At 46.4% G+C, this 13,302-nt stretch overlaps 1 protein-coding gene across 8 annotated transcripts in view; it reads left to right on the top strand.

The window, feature by feature from the left end:
* The window catches only part of LOC134145559 (contactin-4), a 368,498-nt gene that overhangs the window by 271,664 nt on the left and 83,532 nt on the right, over positions 1-13,302 (top strand). For all 8 annotated transcript variants that reach the window (XM_062585142.1, XM_062585140.1, XM_062585137.1 and 5 more), the window contains one exon: positions 7,004-7,207. In XM_062585142.1, the coding sequence (XP_062441126.1) occupies positions 7,004-7,207 (204 nt within the window). The remainder of the gene's footprint in view (positions 1-7,003; positions 7,208-13,302) is intronic.

Genomic DNA, 13,302 nt, shown 5'->3' with positions numbered 1-13,302 from the left:
TGTAATGCTAGAGATTTGTATTTCCATGGTAATCCTTTGTTTTCCCGTTCTCGCTGCGCTCTCAGACAGCATGTTGTCATGCATTAAGCCTCCTTTTCAGCTCTTACTATGTTATTCATAGGGCTAAGGATGTTGATTAAGCAATCAAAGCCCAGTGAAATTATGAGTGTCCCCTACGAGCAGTCAGCAAAATTTAGTAAGCAACGTGAGAATGCAAATGAACTCACAGGACACTCAGCAGATCATCAGATACACTTTCTCATTCCCCAAATTTGCCGTGACTACCAAAGTAATCTGTTAGTGCCTCTTGAGAAATTTGCATACCAAGAAACGGAAGCAGAGTTTAAAAAAACCTGTTCACGAAAAGCAGTCTTCCTGGAGTTTATACGTTACTATCAACAGAGCCTCGATCCACTGCAGGCAGTCGCAAAACGCCAGCCCGGGTACGTACCCTCGGCGCGATCAGCCTGCCTCGACCTAGGCGTGACGTGCTTCGTACGCGCTTGGGGGCTTTTGCAGATGAGCCTCGCGCCCGGCTTTGCTGCAGGCCGAGGAGATGCACATGAGAGAGAACCTGCTGTAGCCCAACTTTTCCATGTTGGTTTTGTCTGTACTTGCGCTTTTATAGCGCGCCGAAACGTAGCGGTGCGAGGCGCGGGGTGGCCACGCGGCATGGCCCGCGCGCGGGGCTGGGACCCGCCGCCGCCCGGCCCCGCTCTGGGGGGCCGCGTTGCGACGCACGGCAGCCGCGCCGCGAGGAGGGGCGAGCGCGCGGGCAGCGGCGGCGGCGCCCGCAGCGGCTCCTCGCCACGCCAGCCGCCGCCCTCGTGCTGCGACGGCCCCGCGGGCCCCTGGCTGGAGCCGCGAGCTGCCCGCTGTCGCTCTCGCCACGGCTCCCGTCCGGGTGATTTTTCAAAGAGATGAGCGTGTTACTTGACTTTGCCCACTCCGTTTGATTGCATACTCATGCAGCCAGACTATTTCAATAGCTCTGAGACTTAGCCTACTTTTCAAAGATTAAAGAGATTTCAGAGTATGATGAAGACTGGCAAAAAGCTGTTTCCTTCTGCCCAAGCCAGCAGGGGAGGTTGCTGCGTTTGCAGTTGATGCAATGTGAGGAGCCCAGCCCCACAGAGCGTGTGGCCCCGCAGCGTGCCTGGCCCCACAGAGCGCGCAGCCCCGCAGCGTACGCGGCCCCAGAGCACGCACAGCCCTGCAGCGTGCACGGTCCCGCAGCGTGCACGGCCCCAGAGCATGCACGGCCCCGCAGCATGCACGGCCCCACAGCATGCACGGCCCCACAGCATGCACGGCCCCGCAGCATGCACGGCCCCGCAGCGTGCACGGCCCCGCAGCATGCACGGCCCCAGAGCATGCACAGCCCCACAGCGTGCACGGCCCCAGAGCACGCACAGCCCCGCAGCGTGCATGGCCCCACAGCATGCACAGCCCTGCAGTGTGCACGGCCCCGCAGCATGCATGGCCCCACAGCATGCACGGCCCCGCAGCATGCACGGCCCTGCAGCGTGCCCAGCCGTGCAGTCAGCCCTGTTCTCGGCGCACACGGCCCCACCGTGCACATGGCCTGGCAGCGCGCAGAGCCCATGCGAGGCTACGCAGAGTGGAGCCAGAAGAGACAGTGCTGCCGCTCCCCGAGCAATCGCGCAAGCTTGCAGATGAGAATGCGGGGTTCGTTTCCTTGCTGCCGGCCGTGTTAACCTCGGTTGCGCTGCAGTAGCCGAGGGCTGAAGCAAATAGCTTTCCTCAAAGGAAACTTCTTCGTGACTTCACTGTTGCTGTCTCTTGTACCCAAAAGCAGCTCATCTGTGACAGGCAAAAGCAGAGGTATGGAATTAAATAGATAGTAAAACTCGAGCAATTCCCCTATTTAAAATAAAATCACGTTTGCAAAATAAAATAGCAGTAGTAATTCTGTGGAAGTACGTGATCAAGAAGAGCGCAAGCCTCACTCCCAGAGCAGCGTTCGCCGTGTCTGAGTGGTCGTTTCTTATAGCGTGTTAGGATGAACTCCACCTTTCCTTTCAAAATGCCTCGGAATTAGGGACTGCTGTTCCAAACCGCTGCGCTGCTACAAATTGTCATTGCTATTGCTTTGGGTTAAAGGGAAGGTTGTTTTTTTTTCTTGTAACTTCATTTTCCTATCTGTTTTTTGCCACGTGTAATGAAGCATATTTCTTACACATCACCATTTACAGGAAGTGCTGCAATTCTTTTGTTTCACGCTGAATAGCAGTTCTCGCCTGCTCAGCTTGTTGAGAATGACATAGTAGGTAATAATACATAAATTATAGGAATCATTAATGATTGGATTAATCTCTGTAACTTTCAGTAAAGCCTGTAAAAACTAATACAGTGTATTGTACCACACTGTTCTTATTAAAAATGATAGATGATCCCACTCTTTTTCCTAATATTAATTTCAAAATTTCACTGTTCCATTCAGTTTTATGGTAACTATAATTATGATGTTTTAATAGCTTTTCCCATAATAGCCACAGAGACATTTTTAAGTGGTAGCCCTATCTTTATGGAAAAGAGTTTAAAAAAGAGAATCCAGAAAAGAGTTTCTTGTTCTTTAAGGCAAGGACAAAGTGAAAAACAACATGCACGTGACAAAAAAAAGACCAGAGAATATTATTTTGGTAAATCATATGGTCTAATTATAATAATTACTCACAGTAGAATTCCTGTTCAATTTTCAGTAACATTTTTTCACAACTTGGTATCATTTAAGGTTCAAAATTTACAGTATTTCTTCTTGAGCAGAAATATTCCGGAAATCAAACTTGGGGGACTTTACTACTTTATTTAATAGAGTTTAGCCTAAATACTTCAGAAAAAATGAAGGAATTTGAACATGGAAATCCAAACCCAGGATCCTCCTGCGGCAGGATGCTGAGGTTTATCCATCACTGCCGTTGCAAAGAAGGTCTTGGGAAGAAGGTAGCATATCTGGACTGTAAGAAAAATTTTAATGCATACTTTAAACTCCAAAATCTGTATTCAGATGGCTTAAATAATTGATCTTTTTCTTAGTTGCTAGCATTGATGGCAACTGTCCTAGTCTAAATTTTTGTCAGCCATGACTTGTATTTAGGCACGCAGTAGCGGCAGCGGCCTCAGGCTCCGGTTTTAACTGCACGGTAGCTGTTAACGCGTTCTTCGCCTGTGTTTGTGGTCCGTGTGCTTGCTCCTGCGACACGGAGGTAGCCCAGGCTTCGTGGAGGTCAGCGCGATGCCCACGGCAGCAACTGCTGTGGCAGTTTCTGAAGGGGGTAAAAGCAGCGAAGAAAAGGGCTTCTGTCTCCGTGTGCTGCTGCCGCGCGGATCTCGGTGGGATGTGCAGTTTCACGAAGAGCAGCCTGAGTGAGTGGGGCTTGGCTGCCGGGGGGTCCCGGGGTGCGTGCCGGGGTCGCTGCGTCTGCTGCCGTCTGCCACGCTCTTCTGCACATCACAGATCTGGCGGCGGAAATACTAATGGGAAATGCACCGTGCTATCCCCATTTGATTGAACATTTTAGAAAGCCTCTACCAGGGGGCAGGGGAAGGAGCTTGGAGAAGAGGTTAGCAGTAACCACTGCAACATATTTTTACCTGCAGTGTGCAGTGAACTGCTCTGGTTCACATAGTGTGATTACGACTCTGTATGTCCATGTCCTTCTTTTCAACCAAAGCTGAACTGAGCTTCTGTTACCAGCACAACGTGCTCCCCACCTTTTCCTTCCCTGCTCTCTCCGCAAACTTGACTTTTCTGTAGCCTCTCTTGCAGTATGTCAGTGATGGGACGGAGCGTAACATGCTATTCCCTCTCTTTGTCATCTTGGCTTTGTTGCTGTAGACTCCAAGAGCAATTCCTAGTATCTTGTGTGCAGAAATGTGTGCTCTTTTGACAAAAGAAAATCTGTTCTCCTTCTTCTGGTGATGAGCATGCCATGACTGTGCTGAGCATGGGTGTTGCAAGTATCCATGTGTGTGTCACCCATCAGCAAGGGTTTGGAGAGAAGAAGGAAGCTCTTCATGTAGTCGTTTGGGGATTTTAATGTCTTCCATCTGGTGATGGTTTGAGGGGCTCTGTAACACAGGGTGCAGAGACTACCTGTGAATCTCCTACCACCGAACATTTACAAGCAACTTCTTTATCCTCCTGTCATTGCGCGTACTCATTACAGAAGTGAAGATCTGCCACTCAGGAGTCTTCTCATTCTGAGCTATCATGAAAATCTAGACCATCAGAGCAATGAAGTGGAGTCTGGAAGTGTAAGGTACAGCTCTGCGGTGGGTGACAAGGCAGAGTCTTTGCTGTTGTCAGTGGGATTGCAGCTGGTGGAGTTTAGACTCGCTTTTACAAATTGCAAGTATGCTCAGAAGTCTGCAGACAGCGTTCTGTGTTTGAGAGACCTAGTTGAATGTGCTTTAAAGGGGAAATTAAAAGCACTATAAATTAAGTAAAATCACATGAAAAGGGACCCAAATTAGAAAGAAGTTTGTAATACACTCCTCAAGGTTGTATAGTTTAATGTATAATTAGAGAACCATGATTTTTTTTGTTACTATTCATTCTTTGTAGTGGAAAACTCCTTTTCTATAACTTCTGTAAACATTTCAATCACTCCAAGTCACCAAAAGCTGTCTCCGTATTTTAAGTGTCTGTTTACACAGTTGTAACAAATTGCCTATGGGATGTGAACTGTCTATTACTTACAGAGAAATTAGTGTGTGAAACCTTATCAAAAGAAATCTGTCAAGTTTGAAAACCCATAAATATTGCACTAAGATCTCCAAGGAAATCAAAGTGAGCATGATGCAGTATTTATTTACATGTTGCTACACAAGCAAATGCACTTCTAGATATTCCAGTCTGCTTTATTTCCCATACTTTGCCTTTCATAAGTCCCGTGGTAAGAGAGAATTATCCAGTTTTAAATATATAGCAATAGTGGACTGTTCTTAATATCTAAGGCTATGTAATTCAGGCAGTTGTAACTTTGTGGACAATTATTTTGTTGCAGTGGAAGGAAAGCAGAGTTATTTAACATCAGTCCTTTATTATGTCCAAGATTTTGATCTGAGGTTCCTCAGCATTGTGTAGCTAAAATTAGTATAATCTGAAGACAGCTTCAGGGGAGGTTTTGAGGTTTTGCACTCTCAAAATGGGGCCCCTTGAGTTCTGCCTGGGCTGGTTCTTCGGCGTGAAAGAATCCAAGACCGTCACCTTTCCGTGCTCTCTCTGATCAGACTTCCTTAGTGTTGCACGGCTTCACATTTGCCTCCTCTCTTGTGCCGTGCTTACCCAAGGTTTCTAACCTAGTGCTCAACTCAAATGATGCAGATTTTCCAGACTTTTTGAATATGATGTACCATATTGACAAGATTGGAAAGCCTCTCTTAAAAATGAAGACAGAAGAGCTGACAAAGCAGTTTGCACAGAGCTCTTGATTGCTCTTACCAGCCAAGAGGCAAGAACTTCTTAACTTAAAGGAATCATCAGCTCAGAAATACATGGGTGTAAACTAATTATGAAATATTTAGCGTGGAAATTAGAGGGTTCTTAACGGTTAAAGTAATACTATCTTCTGGTAGAAAAGTAGGAGTCAAAAAGCTTTCTTCTGCAACGTGTTTATTAATGACACTATGCAAGCTAGTGCATCGGGGGGAAGAACGGGGTAGGGCAGCGACTGGCGATCCAGAAAGTCCCTTCTGGTGCTGTGTGTTTGTGAGGAAGGTGTGGTTAATTCACTGTTCCATGGTCAGAGGAAAATACAATAGTGTTACAGAGTTTGGGGGATTTTAGTAGAAACTTGCTGTGTAAAGGTGCAGTCGCAGGTAGATGCATTCCAGAGGAGTAATGGTTATTTGCCTATTGCTGGATGCTTCTGGAGGAGCAAGTTAATTGTTCACCAAGAGTAAATTAAAAAAAAAATTAACTACTTGGACAAAATAATAAGCCAGCTGAGAAGTGCTACCTTGTTTGCGCTGAGTATCCTCTTGACATCAGCATGAGGTTACTTATAATTAGATGCACATGTGTAAATATGATGATTAGATATTCCCACATAAACATAATTATCATATCTTCCTAAAAGTCTAAGCAGATATTTTATAATCCTGTTGTTAAAAATAAATAAATAAAAGCCAACAATCTGCATTCAGCCTCTTAAATGTGTAAACAGTGGGACATGAGGGCAGAATATATTTTCAAAAGTGCCTAATGGTAGTTGAGGTCAATTACAGTTATGACTCATTAGAGTATTTAACTATGGATATGCTTTTTAGGATAATTAGTGTTCCCTTAGAAAACTGCAGCAATCTTTACTCACTGTAGTTCTTCAAGTGTTTTCAGTGTGTTTGGGCATTAGTCTTAGGCAAATATAATAAGGTTATATTGTATTAACCCCACTTATAAACTCTACAAGCACTTGCAGCATGTGTCTCTGTCATTTTTTATTGCTCAAATAACTTCCAAAGATGCGTTATAAAACACAGAGTATTATCTAATTAGTCACATAGAAGATTATATCTGTTTAATTTAGTGTTCAGTTTCTTGCTGTTTCAGAAATTCCAAGGGAATAAAATGCACAGTGTGTGGTAGTGCGGCCTGGCAGATGCTCCTCCAAACTGTCTTCAAAGGGGGGGGGGGGGAACAGGAAAAGTCGGAAAGGTTGAAATGTTTGTGACAGAAAGGGGCTTATAAAATCCATTTTCTGGATTGGACAGCCTTCCGGGAAGAGTGGAGGTGTTGGACCCACGTGCAGGCTCAGGAGTGTCGTGTTTGTAGCCATAACGAGGGGAGCTTGTGCAGTACAAGCGCCTCTGGCTTCCGTGAGCTGTGACAGACCTGCTTTGCCTAACGAGAGGGAAGAGGAAAGGTCAGGTGGAGAGCGGCCGGCCGGGGCCGGGGCCGGGGCCCGGGCCGGGCCGCCCGCCCGCGCGCCGCGGCCGCCCGCCCGCCCGCCCTGATGCCTGTCGCCCCCTGTGCTTGCAGAGCTGAGTTACGCGTGGATCTTCAACGAGTACCCGTCGTTTGTGCACCAGGATAATCGTCGCTTCGTTTCGCAAGAGACGGGGAATTTGTACATCGCCAAGGTGGAGGCTTCGGACGTGGGCAACTACACGTGCGTGGTGACGAACGCGGTGACGAACAGCCGGGTGCTGGGCCCCCCGACGCCCCTCGTCCTCCGGAACGACGGTAGGTTCAGCGGCTCGGCAGCGCGGCGGGCCTGGGAGAGGGCACTGGGTCTTCTTTAACCGGCTGTCACGCAAAGATTAAGCAGCGGACTGAAATATTTCTGTCTGGAGTTCACAAAGATTCACTGAGAACCTTTAATTCAGCTGTGGCTCAGTCGCAGACACTGGTGTTTTTAGTGATGCCGGAGGGGAAGTTGCTGCACCGCTGGCAATAGCAGTGCAATAACAGGCAGTAATTATAAAAGGAAAACCTGGGGACACTTGACCAAAGACAGGAAACAAAGCAGATTTTAAGAGTTTGGATAGACTGTAGTTTTGCTTGTTTTTTGTAACCTGAAAGTGAACAAAAGCACTTTGTTGTTTCAGTAACTATTAGCACAGGCTGTATTTCTCAGCAGAGTTAACGCTATTTTTAGTAGTCTGTGGAATAAAAGAAAAAAGTGGAAAGAAACCAAAAGAGGATTTCTAAATTTATACAGAGAATTGATTGGTATCATAGGCATTTTTGAGTAGATAAGAAAAATAAATTTGCATGTTAATTTGCAGTGTCTGTTTAAAGGATACCATTTAGGACATTTGTTCCAGAAATAGAAATGCGTTATTAGAACGGCTCCTCGAAGATGAGCCATTGGCACCTAGCGGCGTTTTCCACAAGTTCCTCCCCTGCAGCCTGTGGGTTCCTTGCTGGCAGCCTCCCGCACACAGCGGTCCCCTTCGTGTCAGCATGATTCCCACCGCCGGTGGATGCGGAAGACTGTAGGTAGTGAGGAAGTGTCCACCCTGGGCTGAGGAGTGAACACGGCCCCTTTTCCACATGCCAGCTCAGTTCTCATTTATGTACAGGAGACTGTGTTGCAGTAAGCACCGTGTCAGTAGTTTAAATGGCAGTAAATTCTGTCCTGCGAGTCCAGAATAAGTTGTCTAGTGTATGGAGGAAAAAGAGGAGCATTTAAATTCATCCCGTATTAACATTTTCAGTGTTGAAGAAGAAATATTTGTAAGTATTAAATTGACAGTACTTTTGTACAAAGCTTTCCTAGCTGGAATTGCTTCCGTTTATCAAAACCCAGCTGGAGGAGCGCTTGCGTTTCCAAAGGTGACGGCCAGTGGCCAGGCAGGCGCCGCGGCTCCGTGCCCGCACAGCCTCCCTCAGCCCGCGCTCAGCTTTCTTTGCAGCCCCCGGTTGCTGGCTGGAGGTGGTTCGCAGGGACGCTCCCCTGCTCGTGCGTTAAGCAGGAAGGGGCTGTAGTATCTGCTACATGTGCATTTTAAATTAGGCTTGCACTAATAATTGCATGTATAATTGCATGCATATCGCATGCAATAATGTTTTTAAAAATTTCTGGATCTCAATTTTTTACCTCCATAGAGTAATCCTATAAAATCTGAATATAACATGCTATCATGCTTGTGAGAAGCTCCACAAGTGTGAACAAGAAGAGCGTGCCAGGCGCATGTGTGTTTCCACTGCAGATGGGTCGTGTTTGTCATTTGTCTGCATATTTGACATGTCCAGTATATCGCAATCTATATGACACGTTATTTTCTTCACAGCGCTCTATCCTTAAATTAGCTGACTGGGAGGCTAGTTCGTCAACAGTTAATGTTCCCATTCCATTTACTTTCAATTAGAGAGTCAAATGGAAACAAATTCCTACCGTGTCTCTCCCACTGAGTTGAGGTTTGTCCCAGCCGGGTGGTGATGGAGGCCTGGTGCTTCCCGCGGGGCCTTCCGGGCACGGAGTGCGGCGTGCGCCGCTCAGCGGCGGCGGGGCTCTGCCCTCGGTGTTGCTGGCGGGCTGTATTTGCCAGGTTTGTAGGACTGCGCTTTGCATGCTGATTTCTGTCCTGTGAGAATCCTCTGAGGTGTCTTTTCTTTTTTTCTTTTTTTTTTCATTTCTTTTTAAAATTATGGCAGCAATTTTTCTACATAGAGTCATGAATCACTCAGATTTTTTATGTTGAATATCTACCATCTTGTCACGGGTTTACTTGTATGTAACCATTCTGATAAAATGCCCTTTTTGTATGTGTGTTTTCTTAAAGCTCTGCTTGCTTCAAAATGCCAGCCTCTTGAGCCATAGCTTGTGAAAGGAGAAGATACAGGTATACAGAGTGAAATCCAAATGCTCAGACATACTGCATTCCCCACCTGTGCCTTTTATGCCTCTCATTGGCTTGTTTTTAGTTGCGAGGCTCCAGAGTTATACATCTCCTGATGTTGTTTGTAGCGACTTTTTGCAAGCGATAGTTTGCAACATTCTCTTGGTGACAGAAATCAAGTTTTCTTTCCTGTTGCTGTATTGTGGAAACAGAAGGTGCCTCTTATCCCATTACTTATCCTCAGACAGCGTTTTCTCCTTGGGGACATAAATCTCTTAAGGGGTATAGGAATGGTGGTGGGAGCAGAGTGTGCTGAGACAGCTGCCTTGGTCAATATTAGCCCAGACTCTCTATTTGTGCAGACAGAGGTTATCTGATGATGATAAATATGATGTGCAAAGTATATTATGTGCTAGGAAAAAGATGTTTTTCCTCTGTCCATCTTAAAAATTCCCTCCTACAAATGCATTTAACTAGACCTCATTTAAATATTTTGGTCTCTGCAGCTGGCAGCATTTGCAATGGTAAGTATGTGTGTCGTGCTTTGCCGGGACAGGTTTAAGCACAGTACTCGTAGGAGTGCAGCGGTCCCTGAAAGTGCACGTCTGTCCTTTGGGATTTGTGCTCTTGAGGTGTACACGTGTCTTCCAATGCAGGGCTCCAGGAATTACACCCGGCGAAAGACGTTGTGTTGGGAAGAGAGTAGAATTATAGTCTGTTCAGCTATTTTGAGCCAGGTCGCACTCTCCTGGATTTTATTCTCCCTGTTGCACAGCAGCAGTGTAAATTTTCTGCATTTGCATGGTTTTCCCACAGAAGCCTCTTTCCTTCTCCTCCACCTCTTTCACATCACAGAAATGTTGAAGTATAAAGGGGGAAAAGGTGCTCTGAGTTACGGTTTGGGTTTCAGCTGGGATTGCCGGTTCTGGTCTGACCGGAGCCAGGGCGGACTGGTGCTTCCCTCTGCGGAAAAACAGCTCCCTGCACTGCGTGGGATTTTCCTGCTGGGAAGGACAACGAATCATTAAATGCATACAGCGCCGAAGAGAAGGAGCGATCCCTGCTCTGGGGCCTCGGTGGGAGCCGGGCGGGCGAGCTCAGGCTGCGGTCTCGGCAGCTTGCCTCCGGAGAGGCCCGGGGGACGCGGTGCCGGGCGAGGAGCGAAGCTCAGCCGCCGGCCCTGGGGCTCCCAGGCGCCTGCTCTGCAGTGCCTCGCTTCTCTTTGGAAAGCGCTTCAGATTTTTACATCAAATTAAAGCAGTAATAGTAGGAAAGAACCAAAATAGACTTGGAATAAAAATACCATCGGCACCAGCTGTGTGGGCCAATTAAACTTTAACGTCTCGCAGGTGCTGTCAGGAAAGGCGTATCATCTCCTCGGACAAATTAGCTTGCTTCACAGTTCCTAGGACTTCTACCCAAACCCACATTTTTAAGCCTTGAAACTGGGAAACAAATATGAAAGCCTCTAAGCTCAAACATCTAATGTGTGGTGACCGTGGAAGCGTTCTCCAAGCTGCAGACCCTGTGTGAGCCTCTTGGGTTGCCCCTCGTTCTCTCCACCTGCGCTGGTGAGTCACGAGGCGCTGAACCGCCCGAGGAGCGGCAGGAGAGGTAAGGGCTGGCTGCGAGCAGGGGCCTTGGGCGCTGTGCGGAGGTGCCTCTGCTGCACTCGCACTTTTCCTGCGAAGCGAAGAAGACAAGGCTTGCAGCCTACCCCATGTAGGCACGTGGGTAGGTAGGTTTATAATTCCCCTGGGAGCTGTGTGATTTTTCTGGGTACTGTTGCTGATTCTTAAGTGGCTGGAGGCTGTAGTAATGCTAGTAAAACAGCTGTTGGATTTCCTAGCTGTGAGAGCAAGCAGGTTTCCAGAGCTGCAGGGCTGTGGGTAAGATGGTGACTGTATCCAATTTTCAGCTGTGTCAGGCAGCCTTCATTTGGTTTGGGGATTTGTCACCACTGGGATGAGAATTTTCCACTACAGCCCCAGGCAAGAAATGGGAAATGAATGAAGAAAGGGAAGACAAAAAAAAAAAAAAAAAAAAAAAAAAGCAGTTTTTTTTCCTTCCTCCTATTCCTCACTCCTGTCTTCTAATCTGTTGGGTATGTGAAGTATTAATAATACATCTTGCCTTAATTTCCTAAACAGCCTGTTAGTGTCAAATGATACTTTACAGCCTACTTTTCATGGGGGGACTGAGTTACTGCTTTAGGAGTGGAAAGTGAGCAAGAATTGTGACTTCTTCCCTCCTGGTTCTTGTTAGCTTTTTAGGGACCGTTTTAGACGATAGGGTGCAGTTGGCCCCTGCTAGGCAGTGAGGCAGGAGCCCTGGGGCCAGGGGCAGTGACACTGTCCTCAGTTGTCCCCTTTTTTTGTCTCTCTTGCTTTGCTTGCTCAGTTGTGGCCTCTGCAGCTTGCCTTGATGTGTCACCTCCAGTGTAGTCTCTCTAAGCAAGTCTCCACTGAGCATTTGATCATAGATTGTTTGAAAGGTAGCCTCTTCCACAGCAAGTAAATAGGTTAAATCTGGTTAAACTTTCATGGGAAGCCCCTTGTATGTTTGGAAGCTCTTCCGCTCTCAAATCTGCGATCCTCGTTGCAGACCATGGGAATACCCCTTTGAGAAAGCGTCTCAGTAAATTTGAGTATCAGCAAAACAATGCTGCTGTTCCCAACCATTCCCACACAGCCTATTCTTGGGAATAGCTAGAGCTATTTCTTGTTTTGGCTGAAGCTCTCCCAGTAAACAATCAGCATGAAGTCCAGAGAAATTTAGTTGAGATTGCGAAGATTGGCGAGTCACAATCGAGTGAACAGAGAGGATTTTCTATTAGCTTGATGGAACTGGCACTAGCAGCCCTTGCGGACCACAGTGTTAATGTGCAAAGAGCTAACGAGCGTTGGGCCCCGTAATTTTTCTTCGCATAATGCCGAAGTGTAGGATACTGACTGATGAGGTTCCTGGGATACGTGCTTGCCAGGATGTGTGTGTGTGTGGAGAGAGAGTATTCATATCCTTAATGAATGTTTCTCGTTTGGATGAGTGATTTTTGTGCAGCAACTACTCTTCATAGAGTCTAATAGCAATGCTTATTTGAAAGAAATGCGTTGAAGAACAGCGACGTAACCGCTTATTGCACCGGAACAGGTAATCTGGAGGTCAGCAAGTAAAGATAGATCTGATGTAAGCCTCACACTGAGCATTTTTAACTGTGAAACTCCTAATGTGAGAAGTAAAGCAAAAAGCTCTTATGCTACCTCTAAACTTGCAAATCATGCAGCACTTTCTGGAAAGAAGTGAGAGACACAAAGCGCTGTTGCAGTCGTAGGCTACATAAAGGCACCTAATTTTCTGGTAGAGCCTGAATATCTCTGTGAACACAGGCTGTCTGATCTGTGCATTTGTGCATACTAATAGCATTCACCGGGTTTGAGCCGGCGTTGCTCCCGCTTCCAGACGAGCAGTGCTGCATCCCCTGGCAGCAGCCAGGAAGCCGGTCGTGTTCCTCCGCTTGGCAAGCATCCAGGACGCGCTATGTAGTTAAGATTTAAACTGCAATCATCAATTAGCTGATAATCACTCTTGGTGAAATTATATGTACTGGTTTTAAGACAGTACAGTGACTAGAAATATAGCAATTTATCATGAGTGTAATGGCCTTTTTATGTGCACAAATTTTTAAACACAATTTCATAAAGAAACTGCCACAAAAGGTGATTTACTGGGGCAGTAAAAGATAAAGAAATTAGCCAAAGAGTATATGATCTCTAAACATCTAAATTCTTGAAGTTAATGGAAACTTTAATTAGCTCCAGTGCTCTTAAAACTTTTTCTAATGGCTATTTGTTCCGCATTTCAATTTCTAAAAGGTGGTGAACCTGCCTTATTATTACTTTCCTTATTTTACAGATTACCTGCAAAAATCCTGAATATTCAAAAGCAAAAAGTAACAGAGAAATTTAAATCTTTGGCAGATGGTATGGAGTGGTG

The sequence above is a fragment of the Rhea pennata genome, chromosome 12, assembly GCF_028389875.1.
Source record: "Rhea pennata isolate bPtePen1 chromosome 12, bPtePen1.pri, whole genome shotgun sequence".
Lineage (NCBI taxonomy): Eukaryota > Metazoa > Chordata > Aves > Rheiformes > Rheidae > Rhea > Rhea pennata.
Note: the sequence above shows the minus strand (reverse complement) of the source record. Positions and strands in the feature narration are given on the sequence as shown.